The following is a 17,628-nucleotide window of genomic DNA, read 5'->3' as shown; positions in this document are numbered from 1 at the left end:
CCTCTGGCCAGCAGATAATAATAATCTGACACACATTGCAACAGACGAGGACTTAGTGAGAATGTGTGAGTGCATGTGCCGGTTGATGTCTCTTTCCTCTCAGTGTAATGTAAACACAATTCTGCTTCTCTAAAAAGGGATAAGAAAAAAACGCTAGCATGGGTCGGTAAACCGGAATCACATGGTTTGTGGTTTCTTGCTACGCAGTGTGGGTTTAATTTGAGGAACAAGTTCACTTCTGAGACTTTAGACACCAACACAATATGATGAAGAAAGACTTAATTAAATCAAATCCTCAATAAACACAAATAAGACATGAAACAAGTACACAGATATTGCAGGGAATGTTTTCACTTAGACTATTAATTCATAAGGAATTTGTCCTTGGACTATGGACGGGTGTTGTAGTTTTGTCTTTGTGTGTGTGTGTGTGTGTGTGTGTCTCATTATCATCAGAGCGGGAGGACAAAGTAACCAGCTTAACTAGGTCAGATGAACAAAGCCCACCCAGCACAAACACACACACAGAGACACACACTTTCACGGCTGCCACTGAGAAAACACTGAAGCAGTTCAAAAACTACAGTAAATGTTTCACCTGGTTTTCCGCTGTTAAACTGCGGGACCTCTACTATAAACCCAAGTTTGTCGTTCCATCAAGTAACACAAAGAAGCATGCTCCCTTGTTTCTCTTATTTTCACAGACAACATGTTCAAAGACAGAGGCATGGACACACCGACATGACTGTTCTGACATTATCCCTCTGTACAGTTCAAGTACAGTTTACAATATGATCTGACCTCTGACCAGACTACAGAAATATGACAAGAGCTGTCCACTAAAAGTCCACAGTATCAATAAAGAGGACCCAGTTTGTTCCCTGGCCTGGATACATCACTCAGTATGTTTACATGCAGTGGAGCAGGAGCAACATTATGGCAGGCTGCTTACTCTACAACCAAGTCTCAAACAGTGTTTTTGTTACTTCAGATCCGTCTGTTCGGATAAGAAAAATAACTTTCTTGGTGGCGGAATTATCTGAAGAGGTCAGCTGCTCTCATAGTCAAGCAGATCCAGTAATTCAAAGTGGTGGAAACATTGATGGAAGCCGACTTCTATAATCTGTGTTTCTCCAATGCTCTTCAGGGAGTTGTTGCTAGCATATCAACAACCACTTTCTTTGATGGTTTTAGAACCAGATGTTAAACTGAATCTTCCCCCGATTAAAGTAATATCAATATGGTTAAAAATGACTGACACATAGAATGAAACACCAATAAAGTAGTTGGTTGGACAGTCAGCACTTATGAAGTATGATAAAATGTGTCTCAAAGTTGAGACTCGTGTAGGCTGATTTAAGAATTTGTAGAGTCGCTGAGCTTGATTAAGAGAGGAAACAAATAGAAAAGTATTGAACAAATCTTAGTGGACTGACACAAGTCTCAATCTAATGCAGCCCTTAAAGCCATTCAAGGCTGATCTTTATCTTTAGATTGCTTCTTGTAGTCTTCAGCAACATGAATATCAAGTATGAAAATTAAGCAGAGAGTACAGTCTTATCCTCAGGTGAAGATTATATAAACAGAAAAAGACTTCTACTTGTCATGTTCGCATAGTCTGCCAATTCTAGTGAGATCATGTCAGATTGCCAAAAGCTTCGTCCAGCAAATTAGCTGCTTGTGAATCAAAGTGCCATTTGTTTACCAGACATTTTACTAAAATACCTCCAACCAACCAAATGAAAGGAAAAAAATAATATCACCTGGTATTACCAGCAGAATATTCAAGTCACTCCCTCCCTGTTATACATTTGATAACTGAGTGAATTTCTGTTACTGGTTATGTTTGTTCAACTACTATTTATATACACATCTCCAATTTTGACGGTCTGATGTTTTTCTTTGAACTTTTACGAGTTTTCTTTGGACATGTTTTTGAAGACACATTGGGACTACGGGCCTCAGACGGGTCATTTACTGCAGTTTACAAAAATATGTATTGTAACTGACAGAAGCTGGAACAAGCTGAGTTTGAATTGATTTGTTGTTGCCATCGTGATATTTCCTTTGTCATCAGTTTACTGTTCACCTCACTGTGTACATGTATTTTTGTGTATGGGATTAGTCGGTATAATTGGAGCACTGGGATGTATCTGGAGTGCTGGTCTGCTATCTAGGCTGGTGGCAGATGCCAGTTTAAGCCCCTCACACACAAACACACTCGAACAGCAGCTTCAGAACATGTTACAGATTAGGGTTCAGAGTCTCTTCTGTCGTCCTACCTCACCCCTTGTTTTAATGCTGACCCCTCTGACAGTAGTATCCTTCCCTTTCTCAATTTTGGACAACTGCGCTGTGTCTGGATTCACTTTATTGCCACTTCCAACAACTGGATGTTAACCAGTGCCCTGTTTGATAAGATCTAAGTGCAAAAGACGGGTTAAAATAATGCAGAAGTACATCACGATGCCAATAATATCGACCGATATTAGCATATCAAGTGACTATCAGTATTGGGTAATTTTATCTCTGATATTACTAGTTTCAGCAGTTACATAGCAGTGTCAAGCTGTGACGCACGTACATGCGCAGTTAATGTCCAGTTGAGTGATGCGCCTTCATTATATATCTTTTCTTTGAAGTGTATGATAACTGCATTTGAGGACTCAACACGATAAATGTATATCTAAATCGGTCTATCCATCTCTAAAGATCAAAGCTCTAAGAAAGATATCAGATGACATATCGGGATCTGTTTCTTTTTTTTAACCTCCTTAATATTCATATCTGTATCCACCCCAAAAATTGCATATTGGTCCAGCACTAATTTTAATCTTTTAATTTATAGTTTTCCTCTCAAGAGTACTGGTAAGTGTCTAAGTAAGTCTAAATTTTATCATTGTGAAGGAAAAAAAATACTTTAGCCACTGCTACTGTTCGCCACTTCTAATGTTCCCTCTCTGCAAGTATCGACATTGCAATATTAGCCATGTTATATTACAGTACAAACACCAATGGATCTTGAAATGCACTGATAGCTCAGTCCTCAATACCCTGATCCCCCTTCCTTTGTTTAAAGCGTCTAACTGATAATTTGATTTCAGCCTTATTTTAAGATCACTTACTTGGCTGCAGGTTTGTTGGATGGTTTAACAATGATTACTACAGTAGTAATAACTGCAGTCTCTTCTCATCAGCATTCTCACTCTTAAACACACCCACACAACACACATTTGCATTTAACACACACTTTCTGCCACAAAGACACTTATACATTTTCAGTCTCCTGCTTTCTCACTTTCACACTAAAGAGACATCGGCTCCCAACACACCTTATGACACTGACCCTAACCTCTGCTTTTCTCTCTCTCACTATCAAAACACATTCTTATCACACTGATGTCAAAGGGTGAGGCCTGAGAGCTGACAGGACACCCACCCACTCAACCAGCACGCACGGACAACCGCTTGCACACACACACACACACACACACACACACAAACACACGCTTACTACTGCAGTCTCTTCATCAGCTCCTCCTCCAAATTCACATCATCCCTCTGTAACAAAATGCTTGCCAGGCTAGCTAATTCAAGCACTAACTGCTAGCAAACCAAGCTCATATCTGGAACATACACAGCACTGCAATGTAAAATAAAGCTGCTGATGATTAATTGAATGTTATATAAAGAATGCTTCATTTTCATTTGTACTTCTGTGATTTTTACTTTTGGTCTACTGAGGCAAAAACAAACACATGGGCATTACATTCACTTTAGTTCAGGTGATGTATTGTTGTTATTTCCTCTCATTTGATGTATCTTGATTTTATTTTTTCATTTAATGCAACTTATGTTGCACCTTGATTTACAGTAGTTTGCTTTCATTCTGAATGATTTTATCCAACAATACTGTTTCCTACCTTTCTGTCAGGGGCTGTTTGATTGAATTATATTGGTAATGTTAAGGAAAAACATGTGAAATTCGACGGACCTTTCTCTGCATTTTATATCACCGTGTCTCATTGTGGAAACACTTCTGACAACTGTTTTACCAACCAAAAGCTATTTTGGAAAAAAAAGATATACATGGTGCCCATACAAAAGTTAAACAACCTGTAATCCTTTAAGATGACATTGAAACCACTGAAATATACCTTCATTCAATTGTATTTATTTATTTTGTCTGAGCTGACACAGACAAACAAACATCATCATTTACATTCTGCACTTCTGAAGGATCTTCTTGAGGGAACTGCAGATGCTGGTCACAAATATTTAATTCCCTTCTTCTGTGAAGTGCTCTCCATCAGCAAGAAATATATTCTTGTCATGGCATCTTAGGAGGGAATGTTCAATGAATTCACAGCCAATTTTGGTCACAGCCCTCCTCAAGCAGTTGTTGATGTATTTTCTGTGCTTATTGATCTTCCATTGACTCCCATGTCCCCACACTTGCCGCTCATTGATGCAGGAATATGCAATTGTTATTGAAGGAAACTCTGCATGGAGCTTCATCAGGTCCTTCTTCATTATGCATGCAAGTTTCTTGGCGGATATCTGTCCCAGATCATTGCCACAGGCATGGATGACCAGAATGTCTGGGGGACTTTGAGTAGACATCGCTTCATAAAACCATGGAAGGACACCACTCCAGTGAATGCTTCCTTTGCCAAACCACTTAACTTCAGCATGGAGTCCAAAATTCTCCCCAAACTTTGCATTCGCCTTTTCCTCCCCTTGCTAACTAGATAACTTGTAACTAGATCCTATGATCCAGATCTTGGTGAAGGTTTTTTCCTCCCTGCTGTCCTTCCTCTTCTTCCCTCTCGGTGTGCCGTCTGTGGTTCTGTTGTCACTTTGTGACATTGAGGCCATCTTTCTCTTTTGTGGCCTGACATGGGTCCCACTAGAAAAGACCTCTTTAGATATGCTTAGATATTGCTTTTCCCTCTGTATCTTGGGAGACCCTCCTAATCTTTCTTTCTGGAGAGGGTATCTTCGCTGCCCTCTGAAATTTCTTAGTACATGTCTTTTTTTCTCCTTAGAGGGGAGCTACTGTCAGGGCTAATGTGGTGTTTCTGCAAAATTTTGTCATGGACTCTCTTTCTTGTTTCTAGAGGCTGGGTGTGGACTGGGTTGGATTCATCTTCCGTAGAGATTAACATTGGCTCTTGTGGACTTGGAGCTCTAAAGCTGGATCCGGGGGGATAACTGGACATCTGAAAGAGACTGATGCATCAAGTGGCCACTCCCAGACTCCAAGCTCCCTTACCAAAGCTTGAACTTTGAGGACTACAAAAATCCTCCAGATGTCTCTGTGTCATGAAAGGATGCTCCCGCACCTGGCTAGGAGTTATTCTCTTAGTGGAATCTAAGTGCAGCATCTGCTTGACCAGTTCCACAAAGTTTTCCAGATCAGCCTTATCAACCACGGCATCTGTTTTTTTCTTTCAGATCATCCAGGGAGCCAATCATGCAGTTGTTATATGGAAATGGAATAGCTCCATACTCATGTGGTTTCTTGAAGTTCCACATATTTGTCCAAGTCATCCAGTAAAACTGACTTGTTTTGAGAGCAGCACTGAGAAAGTACTCTGGCAGCTGACCTTGAGTTTGAATCATGAACTGGAGCATCTGATATTCACAGAATCCAGGGTAAAGTGGATGTCCTAGGAAAAGCTCAGGTGCTATGCAGCCGAAGGACCACATGTCTATCGCTACGCTACAGGGCAACCCTAAAATGATCTCAGGAGCCCTGTACCATCTGGTCTGAATATATGCACCATGTTCTGTATTTGAGGCTTCACGGGCAGAGCCAAAGTCTATTACTTTGACCCTTAAAGGCTGCCTAATATGGTCCACCAGCATTATATTTTCTTGGCACAGATGTCTTTTGTAGATGAATGAGCAGTGCCACTTTACAAAATTCCATTTATCGGGATTGAAGTACCTTAGTTTAAGCAGGATTTTGTCCTCTTTTTTTTTGCCTCAGAAATTGATTCTATCTTCACTACCCTCAGAGCCACCATCTATTTAGTGGCGGACTTGACACATTTCGCAATTTTGGCAAAGGTTCCATTTCCAACTCAGTCTTCAACAATGTAGTCCGAACACTTGGAGGAAAGCTGGCTGCCTCTGATGACTTGGAGGTCTTGGCCTGAAGGCACAGTGGAGTAGTTCTTCTCTGCCATTTTGTAATAGAAAACCTCTTGCTTGGTACACACTGCTCAGGTTCAGTGAAGTTTCTCCCAATAACTTTCAGACACTTCAGGTTCGAAATGACTACAAATAATCTTGTCTTTGGCTCTGCACACAGGAGAGCAAAGTAAACTTTACTAATTTCTCCACACACAGGATGTAAATGAACCGATATGATGGAGCTCTCCTTATCTCCACATTCTGCAGAACTCTCAGGTTGTCATGGTGACAGAACAAACAGGCAATATTTGTTGCTGTTGTTGTAAAACATCAATTTGCCATGTCAGTTGGTGGTGCTTGAAATCTGAATCTATGTTTGTAAGGGTGTAAGTAAAACAGGTCATATCATGTCTCATAAAACTTTTATTTGCCATGCTTTCATGTTTGTCCACTTAGTCACACCTAGTTACTTTATTTCCTGTTTTCATGACATACATATTTTAAAGTTGAAAGGGTGTAAAAGGTATTTCCACTATAAGCTATTAAAATAAAACAAAAATAACGATCAACAGTTAAAATGATAATGTGTATTGGCATCCCCTGGAGAGGCACAAGCTCGTGGACTTATGTTGTCAGTGTCTCTTGTGGATATACTACTCTATACACATATTCAAGGAAAAAGAGAGAGAGAGAGAGAGATAGAGAGAGAGTAAGAGGGAAAGAGAGACCACTAGTTTATTGTAGCAAAAACAAGAAAAGAAGGCAAAATGCTCAGAAAGTATACTGTGGCAGGCTATCGTGTGCGGGAATTATTGGCGGTGTGTCATCCACTGCATTATCTTAATCTTCCGCTTGTGTCAATTCTGTGACTCTAATCAGCTTCAAATGTAACCTCAAAAAAGAGGAGTCAAGGGCATAGAACATACTGTGATGTTAAAAAGGGAATTGCAATTAATTTTTCATGTCAGGGATTTAAATTGTACCCTATGTCTATCGATTTATAACTGCCTCTCGATAACGATACACCCTTACATCCTTACGGCACTGGATCCCTGCTTTACGTCCACCTTTAAGGGCTTTAAATAACTAGAGTATATAGTGATCACTTTGTTGTATTCTCAAAAATGCCAAAAGTATGCTCTGAAGACATTATTCACTCTGTTTTTAACTTATTAAACCTTTTGTAATACTTTTTATTCCTGAAGTTGGGTTTTCAGGAAAAAAAAATAGTACTAAAGTACTGAGCCAAAGTACATTTTATTCTAATTGATATAAAATGTGCATGCTTGTCCATCTATTGTTTTGCGGAAGACTGAGCCAAAAAGCAGAGAAACATTAGGCTTCAAACATTTCAAAAAGTCTAAAATCAAATAATCTTCAAGAAATTAAAATGTTTTGAATATTTCCAGGTGGACTGTGAGCTATAAAGAAACCTGACAATTAAAATCTCAGTGATACAGGATTTCAGAAAGACTTCAGTTTAGGTTACAGTAACTGGTCTGACAAAATGCATTGATTAAAGCTGCAGCAATCGCATGTTTACAGTGAGCGAAACTGCATGTCACAAGTTTCTTAATACGGGGTAAACGTTTGCAAGTGTCTTCTCTTGTCTGAACAACAGCCCCAAGCCCAAAGACATTCAACTGAAACTTTTACTAAACATAGAATAACAATAAATATTTACGACTTCTCCTATCATAAAACAACTGAAATTCTTGCTTAATTAAACAACTATCTACAGACTGATTAAATTAATTAATTTGCCAACCAATAACTGACAAAATTCATAAATTAATTGCTGCAGCTCTCATCTAAATCACCGGTTCCCAGGGGAGGTGGGGGGGGCACCTGAGATCTCAAGGGCTCCGGTTATCAAAATTAGATTTGCACATATTAAATAAAATGATGTGAAAACATTAATAGGAAATGTAAACAGAAATGATTTGGTAAGAACAAGTGTGTCTGCTTATTCTTATAGGATTTTATTAATGGAAACTAATTATGTTAATTTTTAAAAGCTATGGATCATCACTCCTGTGGGTGCTGGGAGGGCTCAGCTTATCTTAGATACAAGTAAGGATGGGCAAGGGAAAAAAAAAGGTTTGAAACCACTGAGCTTTTTAAGCAACGCAGCAGATTTCCAGACTCAGCTCTGTGTGGGTGTAACATCAAGGTGAGCGTCTCATTACAAAAGACTTAAGAATCAAGTTCACAGAGCTTTAAAAGAATAGATAAACATGTGTGCCTACTTGAATAATTATTAGGATTTTAACTAACAAAACGCATTGCTGTTTACACTTTAACCCGCCAGACATCGATTACCAACTCTGTCAGCGTCCGTGTTACCATGGGAACTAGTCCTTACTGATAGAGCTTGGCAGGTTTCACCATTCAAAATAAGAAAGTTACACATCCTTTAACACAAGCCAAGCGTGCCCTCTTCTCTGGACAGGAAAGGTCTGTTTGTCAAGTCAGCATCACTTCCTGCAGTATTTCAATGCACTTGCCTATGAGTTGCTCAACACTGAAAAGGTTTCGAGCAGGTGATACTCTTGAGGTTTGTTTTGGCTGGACACTTTAGCAAGGTGAGCAGCAGCGACTAACATCAGGATTAATGTCAGCTTGTCTTAACGGGAACAACCTCCACCTCCAAAATCGCTCTCTGCCCTATAGCGCTTTCATCAACCTTGTAGATTCATCATCATCATCTTCTTCTTGTCTACCGACCCGGACACCAGCCAGGCAAGGTTAACCACAGGCGTCAGCAGACACTGTTACCGTCAGGTCACAGGCAGGCAGGGCAGATGCAGTGATTTAACATTAGCATACTGGCTAGCTGATACCAGCCGCTGGATTTCATCCTCACCCAGTAACACGCCGCCCTGGTCTTTGGTGTACAGGCCACCATCCCAGGCAGGCTCAGATGAGACTAAGAGGCAGACGCAAGCAAGCTTCATCGGTTCAGAATGAGCAACAAGCCGCGTTAATGTATATAATCAAAGCAGCTAGCAGGCAGGCTAACCAATGAGAAGCTAACGTCAGCTCGTCAGCCCGCTCAGGGACATTCTTTCACACCACACATACTACACTCTGCCCTTACCTCATAGTTCAGTTTCCATCGTGAAATACGGGAGAAGGTAGCTCGTTGTGTGTTTATAACCGCATTCAGTATGGTGTATACTCCCAAAAGGGTGCTTTTTTTTTTTTATCACCAAAGCCCTTTCCGGCGATTCTCCCGTGGTTCCGAAATCCCGACCGACTGAGGGACAGCTGGAAAATGGGGTAACGTTACTGAGCTATCGCGAGATGTCAATGCATTTTTTTTTTTAATATGACATCTTCACAACCTCGCGAGACTTGCACCAGCCGTGAGCTTGCAGGGATGACAGGGACGCTGTGAGTTAAAAGGATTAGATGCGCTCCCACCGGCTGCTGTTTATTAGAGAAAGAAAAACACATTTTAAAATGTATTCAAAATGAACTTTTCAAAATGAGATTTTAACATGACTAACTTGCCAGTCTATCAGACTTTGTTTGGTGAAGTAAGCAACTACAATTATGCATGAAATATATTATATTTTGGAAAAAAAAAAAAGGTCATGTTAAAAATGAAAACAGAAAATTCAGGGTTGCAATTATAATAACGAAATGCTATCAAAATAGTAAAAAAAAAAAAAAAACATCTGTAAGACTGCATAAGCATGAAGGAACTCTTTGAAGTGTATAACCCTCATCACTATTTTGACAGTGATGTTGCTCCCAGGATGGCAAACAAAGATAAGCTGATGTAGGGTTGTTTGTGAGAATTAGAGATATGTTTTAAAATATTTCTTTTATTTCAATTTTGGAATTGTTACAGTTTAAGTGTGACTGTCAGTAAGCTATACATACAAGTTCTTCATTTTAGTTTGTTTATGAAGGGTTACTTTGTCTTTAGAAGGCTCATGACAGGTACACCAACCTGACAACAAGCTACGACGAAAACTGACTGCTGAGGCTTACTTTTATTACTAGAGATGTATTAAATCAATAAATCTGCATAGCTCAACTAAAACTCTTTGAAATCTTTTTTTAGAAATGTTCTTTTACAGAAACGTGTTGGTCTCATTTGTTAAACTTCCTCCACATATATCTGATCAATGTCTTTTCCTTTTTCTTTGAAGATGTTATTTTTTTATTTTATTTTTTTCAATTTAAGGACACAGGACAAAGAGACATTCTTTTTAAGTAATCTTTTCTTTTGACTGGCAAAATTTCATATCCACAAAAGTAAAATGAAAATTTCTAAAAGCCGCTCTTTTCTGTGTTCATGATAGAACTCAGTACCTAAATGGACTCCATTAAACCCTCAGAGAACTCGAAAGCTATGAAAACAATGCCTCTATACTCAAACTTTGTGGCTTTGCAGGAAGTCACAACTTGAGTGACTGTGACACTTTGATGGTAACTTTTATCTGTAGCCTACATGTGTACATAGTATACTGTATATATGTGTGCATGTGTATATATTGATGTATTAATGTAGAATATGTATATGTCTGTATGTTCATATGGACACAGTGTTAGTATTTATTTAAATCTAACTTCTGTGCCTTGTTTTTAAAGTTATCTCTGCCTCCCTCCTCGGCAATGTACCGTTGTTTAGTTGATGTCTGTCCCATGCAATGATTAAATATTGATTCAATTATATATAATATTTGTCTCTGTTATATGTCTAATATGCGTATGTATTACAATACAAATAAAGAAATAAAGGACTAATAAGAGATGTTAATTAAAAACATCCAATAGGGGGCGGTGTTGTGATAACTTCAATAACACAAGATACATTTCAAAACAGCGAAGAAGAAGAAGATCAGCTGACTTAAGCTAGTAGTAGCTGTAGAAATAAATACTGGGACGAATGAATTGAATAACTGTGAAGTGTAAGCTCAACAGTCTGTGATATTTCAGATACATCTCTGCACATGAAGTAAATCTATATCAGAATGAAAGGTTTGTACTGCCGAGCTAGTGCGAGTGATGCTGAGCCCGAGTTCGTGATTCAGGACACGGTGAGTGTGTTGTTTGTGTTTTGGGGTCTTTCTGCAGGTTAAAGGTGGATACTATTCTACCTGACTGTAGTCTGTCAGTAGTTTCACGGCATCAGATTGAAATAGGTGAAGGCAGACTGTTCTGTACAGTTGCTCCATCTGCAGACATCATTGTACGGAACAGAGAAGAGAATTGTCCAGCATCTTCACACATCTTCAGACACTTCATTTCATTCTCAAAGCCTCTTACACATACAAAAACAAGAACACCTGTATTCTCTTATATGGTTTCATTGGGTTGTTACTGCCAGAAGGATTTTTCTAAGAAGAGATTAAAAAAAAAAGAAAAAAAAAAGAAGGCATCCAGAAAAATTGTGTTGCCTTTAACTACAATTGCCAGCTGTTGGTTTTCTTTACTAACTCTGTTGTAATTCACTCAGAAAATGACACTTTTTTACGCATTTAATTCACAATGAGCTCAATATAATACACTTAAGTTTCATCAGTTGATTTGGGAAATACAATCTTCAGATGACAAACCCCCCAGCGTTTTTTTTTTTTTTTACCATCAAAAAGATTTAGAATAATGTTTTGAGCTTTATGAGTATGTCTCTGGATTATTCATTTTTTAATAACGTTTTTAAAAAAAATGTTGATTTTTGTTCTCACAGTGTTTTTGAATTGTTTCTTTCTAGAAGCTTCCGGAGGCCTTAGGCAGCCATCAGGTGCGAGTTCAGGTAAAAGCATGTGGACTCAGCCCTCTGGATCTCAAGGTACTGAAACCGAAGTTAATAATGGTCAGATAGTCGGACAGTAAGCTGCAGTTCAGGGAAATAGAATAGAAATTCTAGAAATTAGGTTTTTTGTTTTTTTGAATCAGTTGCCAATATTGAAGACTAACCTGTCAATCTATCAAGTCATGTACAGGATCCAATCAAAGTCAAAGTCAACTTTATTGTCAATTTCAAAATATGCCAGACATACAGTGGAATCGAAATTTCGTTTGTCTCTGTCCCGCGGTGCAATACAACCAATAAGGTAAAATAAGATAAGGTAAAAATAAGATAAATAATATTTACAGTAGTAAATTCTAAATTGTGCAAAAGGTATAAATTCTAAATTGTGCAAAAGGTAGTAAATCAAATACAATAAAATTTAAAGAAAAAGTGAACTTGTGCAGTATGTGCGATGTGCAATAGGAGGACCCTCTGAATAATTGAATATATAACACTTTATTATTATGTAACTATAATATCAAGAAACAAAGCACAGATGATGATGTAGAATAGACGCTGACACAAAGGGTATGAAATGCCATCAAACCAATAATAAAAATTGAAATACAAGCTAATCAGAAAGCTTACAATGGCAGAAAAAATGTCCATAATTTCATTCTATAGTTATTTCCTAAACAATATTATTATGTGACGACATAGATATAATTCTAATCACATTATAAAGTACCATTACATCACCTCTTTGTGTGACTGCAGTGTTCACTGACGTCTCCTCTCTCTTACGCTGCAGCTTCTTGGAGACATGGGGATGCTCAGAGATTTAATTCCTGTTGGCAGAGAGATAGCTGGGGTCGTTCTGCAAGGTCACAAACACAGTTTTCAGTGGTTAAACACTGAATCATACTAAATCGGATTGAGAGCCAGCTGTGATTGATTCTTTCTTTTAACACAAATCCTAACTGTTCTTCTGTTTAGTGGGCGACAAGGTCTCTTTCTTCCAGACTGATGATGAGGTCATAGGTAGGTTTTTGTTCTTTTACTTGATGTATTGAATCAAGTGCTATTTTTTTTTGTTGTCTCAGAACTGTTGTGGAAAACATAAAAAGAAAGAAAAAACCCAACACTACCATCACCAGTGACACAATGTAGTAACATTGGATGGTAATAATTATATGCATCGATCACATTCAAGCCAAATGTCCCCTATTCAATGAAGTGTTCCCCTTCGTTATCTTCAGTCTCCTAATGCTCACATACACAAAAAGTTTCTGCTTTAAATTGTCTCTACATGTTGTCTAGCAGCACCAAGAAAACATTTAGGTATTGTGATCCCCGTAAGGTAAAATAAAGACAAATGTATCACATTATTAAACACTTTTCAGTGGCAAAAAAACCTCCCTGTACACAATCAAATAGAACCCATACGAGCTGTTACCACAAGGTTTTTAAATGCTTTATATGTGTAACAACACTAGTGTTTATATTCTCTATGTTGCCATTACTCATAACACATGTTGCACTATGTATCTTCAAAGGACTGTCTCATAGCAACCGTCTCCTTTTCAGGGATTCTGCCTCTAGACTCTCCCTGCTCTGGACTCTGTGATACCATTGACATCGATGAACACTTATTAGGTAACTTACTGTACACACACACACACACACACACACACACACACACACACATATCTCAGTCAGCCCGCATGTATTATGGTTTTCTGGTGAATCAATTTTCCCACTTCTGTCTTGATTCCTTTGATTTGACATAATCCTACTGCACTGTGTCTATCTGACAAGTCAGCCCACAGAAAAGGCAGTCCAGGTCACATCTCATTGATCAAACTGCTCTCCACTCTGCCCTAAATGCCAGCAGACACAGCAGGTCGCTGAACTGACTGTGTTTTTTTCCTCTACCTTTCTTCAACTGATATACTTCAAAACCTGAAAATATAAAGTGGTGCTGGCAGTTTGGAAGGAGCAGAATAGCGTAACAGCACCTTAAGTACCCTCATCTTTCCCCTGCAGTTTCTGTCTGACTTATTTTGGAACCCTTGCAAAAAGAAAAGAGAACATGACGTGACTATGCCGTCTTTATAGGTGGAGGTTAAAAGAATGAAGCAAAGTAGAGTTCACCCCTTAAAATAGATTTTTTTTGTCATATTACTCTGAATCTAAACATCGCACATAAAGTAAGGACATTTGTCTTTGGTAGATTATTTCTGTATTGTAACAATGCTTCTTGACAATAAATCTTGCCTTACAAATGGTGCCACATTTGTAAGGAATATGCATTCGTGGGATAAGCAGCAGAGCTGAGTATGTGGGTTGCGCCCAAGCAAAACTTGCCAAATCTTCTCTGCAAATTCCATTATTTATTTTTGGTGTTTGGTGCTTATTTAGTTTCAATGAGCTCTCTCATTAAGCCTTTGCAAACACATCCAATAAACACACAGGGGAATTTTATTTGTGTATTTTTTTGTTTCTGTTCTGCAGTCCAGAAACCAGAGAAGCTCAGCTCGGTGTGTGTAGCAGGAGGGCTGCGTGACGGCCTCTGTGCTTACACTGCTCTACACACGCATGCTCACATGGCAGCCGGACACACACTCCTGGTCATGGATGGAGCGAGTGTATGTACAAACCATAATATTTCTTTAATTTTCTGCTTTTATAAGTACCTAATAAAGACGTACAGAATAGTGTTTCGGCTGCTGTTTTTACACGTGTAATGTTCCCGCCTCCTCTCCCCTCTTAAGTCTTTTGGCCTCATGTGCGTCCAGCTGGCTTCTTACCACGGAGTGAAGGTTCTGACAACATCACACACACCACAAACACACACATTCCTGGAGCAGCTTCGGCCAAGCGTAGGTATGTTCCGCGTGTAAAGCTGAGAGGTCTGCAGCCTCTGCTTTCACAGGCTTTTTTTTTTTACATTCCTCACAGCGACTGTATTATAAAGTTTCAAGCCTAATTTTCATGGAGTGTCTGTCAAATGTTTCAGAATTCCTTTTCTGCCAAATCACAGCAATTAAGCTCCAATCATTTCATGCTCTTCTGCTCTCTTTCACTTCTTTGACTCTTATGTTTCCTGTCTTCTTCACCTGTTTTTCCTTTCTGTCTTCCTTCCATGTTTTCCCTCAGGTGTTCAGGACCCTTTGGTCGGTGAGAATCTTTCCTTTCTATCTTTCTAAATCACTTGCATGCTTGCTCCTCTTCTGGTTTACTAATCCCTGCAGTACTTAGCTGTTGGATCATTCTCTATGAATTACACGTTTATGGCTTTTTGTTTCTTTTGTCCCTCCGCAGCCAGGATGATTCTAATGTACGAAAAAACACCACAGATACATTTAAAATGTTTGGCTAATATTATTTTACACGTCTAGTCCCAGAGTGTTTTTTAAGTTATTAACCTAATATTAAAAAAAAACCTTTTCTAAGCATGTTTTCTAAGATGTGGTGGTGAAAACACTAGGAGCTGACATCTGCTGCCACCATGTGGACAGAAATTGAGAATGCAACAGCTCACACGTCAAGCTTCTCGAGTGAAGCAGATTTAAGTGTGGCTTTAAATAGGTGTTGAGGCTGGTATTTGTTTTGCAGATTTGTCAGTTTGTGTTGTTTATTATAAACCTGTGTCTTTGTGTGTTCAGCTAAAGTGATTCCAGTGTATAAGGACTCATCAGACCTGCTGTCAGTGGTTTTGGAGGAGACAGGAGGACTGGGAGTGGATATAATCATAGATTCAGGAGGTAAATACTTAAATCTGTGTATGATTTTTTTTTTTAGCTTATTTATTCTATAAAAAATTCAGAACTTTTAAGACTAGAAAATGTGTCAGCATGCACTCAGGAATATGAATTGAAGTGAAGATACAATAACTACTACTGCTAGGTGAAGCTGTCATCTTAACATGTGAATGTTTGTCTGCAGTGCGTCTCCAAGAGGAGTCTTCGGAGGGGATGAAGCTCCTCCCACACAAGCATGACATCATCAGTGTGCTGGGAGTCGGGGGGCACTGGGTCACGTCCCACAAAGACCTGCAGGTGAGTCAGTGTCAGAAATAGAAGTGGCATCATGCAGTCTGAATAAAATAGTGTGAATAAGAAGCTGCTCAGTCTGTCTGTCTTCATTGGAAGCTTTGTCACCAGTTTGGTTTCTCTTTTGCTCTTCTCCTTCCAGTTGGATCCTCCAGATTGCAGACTGCTGCACTTAAAATCGGCCTCTGTGACTTTCCTCAACTCTGAAGTCTGGACGATGTCATCAGCTCAGCAAGGGAGATACCTCCGTATCCTGTACTCACAGTGTGTCATGTTAAACATATGCACACGATAACACACAGATACACACGTATTTTCTCCTTAACAGCCTCGTGTCAGATATTCTGAAGGACATTGTGGAGAAGATGTCAACTGGAGTACTCAGGTAACACACGCACATCAAACAACACTCAGTAGGACTTTAGATGTCGGTCAACTTCAATCTGAAGTGGGAAGGAGTTTTTGTTTATTCGTTGATGGTTATAAGAATATTTATAGTAAAAGTAACGGATGAATAGAGGACATTTAATTTGCGAAACATACATTTGAATTCAGTATTTCTTATAAACAGTTACAGCGCACAGTTTTGTAACACCATGCGCACAGTGTCATGTAAGAACATTGACAGAATCTATCTTTTTGGTTTCAATGATCTTTCTCTCCAGACCTCAGCCTGAGGAGGCGGTTCCTCTCTATGAAGCCACAGTTGCCATGGAGACCGTTCAGCGTCAGCAGAAGAAAAAGGCTGTTGTCCAACTCTGACCAAAAAAAAAAAAAACCCCAGATATATATAGACAAAGTGGAGAACACAAAATGTCCATGTTTCTACTCATCGATCGTTTAAAGAGACCTGAAAACTTTTCAGCATGTATCACATGGAGCTCAGACCGACACCATCATCAACCTGCAGCCTTCATGGGTTAACACTGACAAATACACGTCTGCGTTAACAGTAATGATCAGAGTCTTAGTCCTATTTGACCGGCTTCACTTCATGTTTCATGTATGTAAATCTTTGTTAAAACTGTAAAAAAAAAAAAAAAACGTCCTTCATATGAGGAAATGTTGACCAGATTCTGACACAGGTTTGAAATGATAGACCTAACGTGGGATTCTTTTTAAAGGACAGGACAAAGGTTTCATACACCAAGTCTACAACCCATATCAAGGCCTCCTTTGTGTCAATAAAGACACATTTTTATAACATCACCCAGTGGCGATTCTAAACAGTTGCCTGCCTTGCCTGTTGACAAGCAGCACCTCTGACATCATTCCCATTATAATATTGGCAAAAACAGCAACGTTTGCTGTGGTAATCATTACACATCTTGATGGATGTCTAATGTCTCATTCTAAATTGTGATAACCAAAAATGACACTGTAACTTTTCTTAAAGGTTGTTATTGTCCTTTTTAATAACTAGAATGTTTAAAAGCATCTCTCAACATGAGAGGTAAGACAAAGTACAGTTTTATAGTTATTACATTGTGATGAACAATAAATGTCTAAAATGCTAATGTAAAGCACACAGAAAGGTGAGTGTTATCTGTAGAGTGTTATCAACAGAGAAGACAAATAATTAATTGAAAAGCAATTATGAAACGAAAATGCGTGGAGACCATTAACCCTTTCTAATGTTCAATATCCTTTCAATAAAGAAAACTGAATCAACAAAGGGCAGGT

At 38.8% G+C, this 17,628-nt stretch overlaps 2 protein-coding genes across 7 annotated transcripts in view; one reads left to right on the top strand and one right to left on the bottom strand.

Annotated features, from left to right (window-relative positions):
* Positions 1 to 9,434, bottom strand: part of itsn1 (intersectin 1 (SH3 domain protein)) — a 53,372-nt gene extending 43,938 nt beyond the window's left edge. For 2 of the 4 annotated variants that reach the window (XM_065959451.1, XM_065959452.1), the window contains exon 1: positions 9,242 to 9,434. The gene's annotated coding sequence lies outside the window, so the exon portion shown is untranslated. The remainder of the gene's footprint in view (positions 1 to 9,241) is intronic. The other 2 variants (XM_029278332.2, XM_065959453.1) reach the window with 2 other exon arrangements.
* Positions 9,435 to 10,977: 1,543 nt separating this feature from the next.
* Positions 10,978 to 17,623, top strand: cryzl1 (crystallin, zeta (quinone reductase)-like 1). 3 transcript variants are annotated; one of them, XM_065959457.1, is made up of 13 exons: positions 10,978 to 11,195; positions 11,870 to 11,911; positions 12,702 to 12,774; positions 12,887 to 12,931; positions 13,478 to 13,546; positions 14,405 to 14,538; positions 14,665 to 14,776; positions 15,050 to 15,070; positions 15,559 to 15,657; positions 15,839 to 15,951; positions 16,088 to 16,193; positions 16,285 to 16,330; positions 16,611 to 17,623. In XM_065959457.1, the coding sequence occupies exons 1-13, from the start codon at positions 11,130 to 11,132 to the stop codon at positions 16,705 to 16,707; spliced, it is 1,023 nt and encodes a 340-aa protein (XP_065815529.1). In that variant the 5' UTR covers positions 10,978 to 11,129; the 3' UTR covers positions 16,708 to 17,623. The 3 variants fall into 3 exon arrangements, with proteins under 3 accessions (XP_065815529.1, XP_020483803.2, XP_020483804.2); XM_020628147.3 differs by having other exon boundaries at positions 10,979 to 11,195; positions 11,870 to 11,947; XM_020628148.3 differs by lacking the exon at positions 15,050 to 15,070 and having other exon boundaries at positions 10,979 to 11,195; positions 11,870 to 11,947.
* Positions 17,624 to 17,628: the final 5 nt, after the last annotated feature.

Source organism: Labrus bergylta, chromosome 10, assembly GCF_963930695.1.
Source record: "Labrus bergylta chromosome 10, fLabBer1.1, whole genome shotgun sequence".
Classification (NCBI taxonomy): domain Eukaryota; kingdom Metazoa; phylum Chordata; class Actinopteri; order Labriformes; family Labridae; genus Labrus; species Labrus bergylta.
The sequence above is the reverse complement of the archived record's forward strand: the minus strand, read 5'-3'. Positions and strand labels throughout refer to the sequence as shown.

What these genes read in the sequence shown, in the direction of transcription:
- cryzl1 (XM_020628147.3), top strand. Translation starts at nt 11,130, where the DNA reads ATGAAAGGTTTGTACTGCCGAGCTAGTGCGAGTGATGCTGAGCCCGAG. An exon ending in GACTGATGATGAGGTCATAG is followed by an intron (nt 12,932 to 13,477) that starts GTAGGTTTTTGT and finishes TCTCCTTTTCAG; the next exon opens with GGATTCTGCCTCTAGACTCT. An exon ending in TGTTCAGGACCCTTTGGTCG is followed by an intron (nt 15,071 to 15,558) that starts GTGAGAATCTTT and finishes TTGTGTGTTCAG; the next exon opens with CTAAAGTGATTCCAGTGTAT.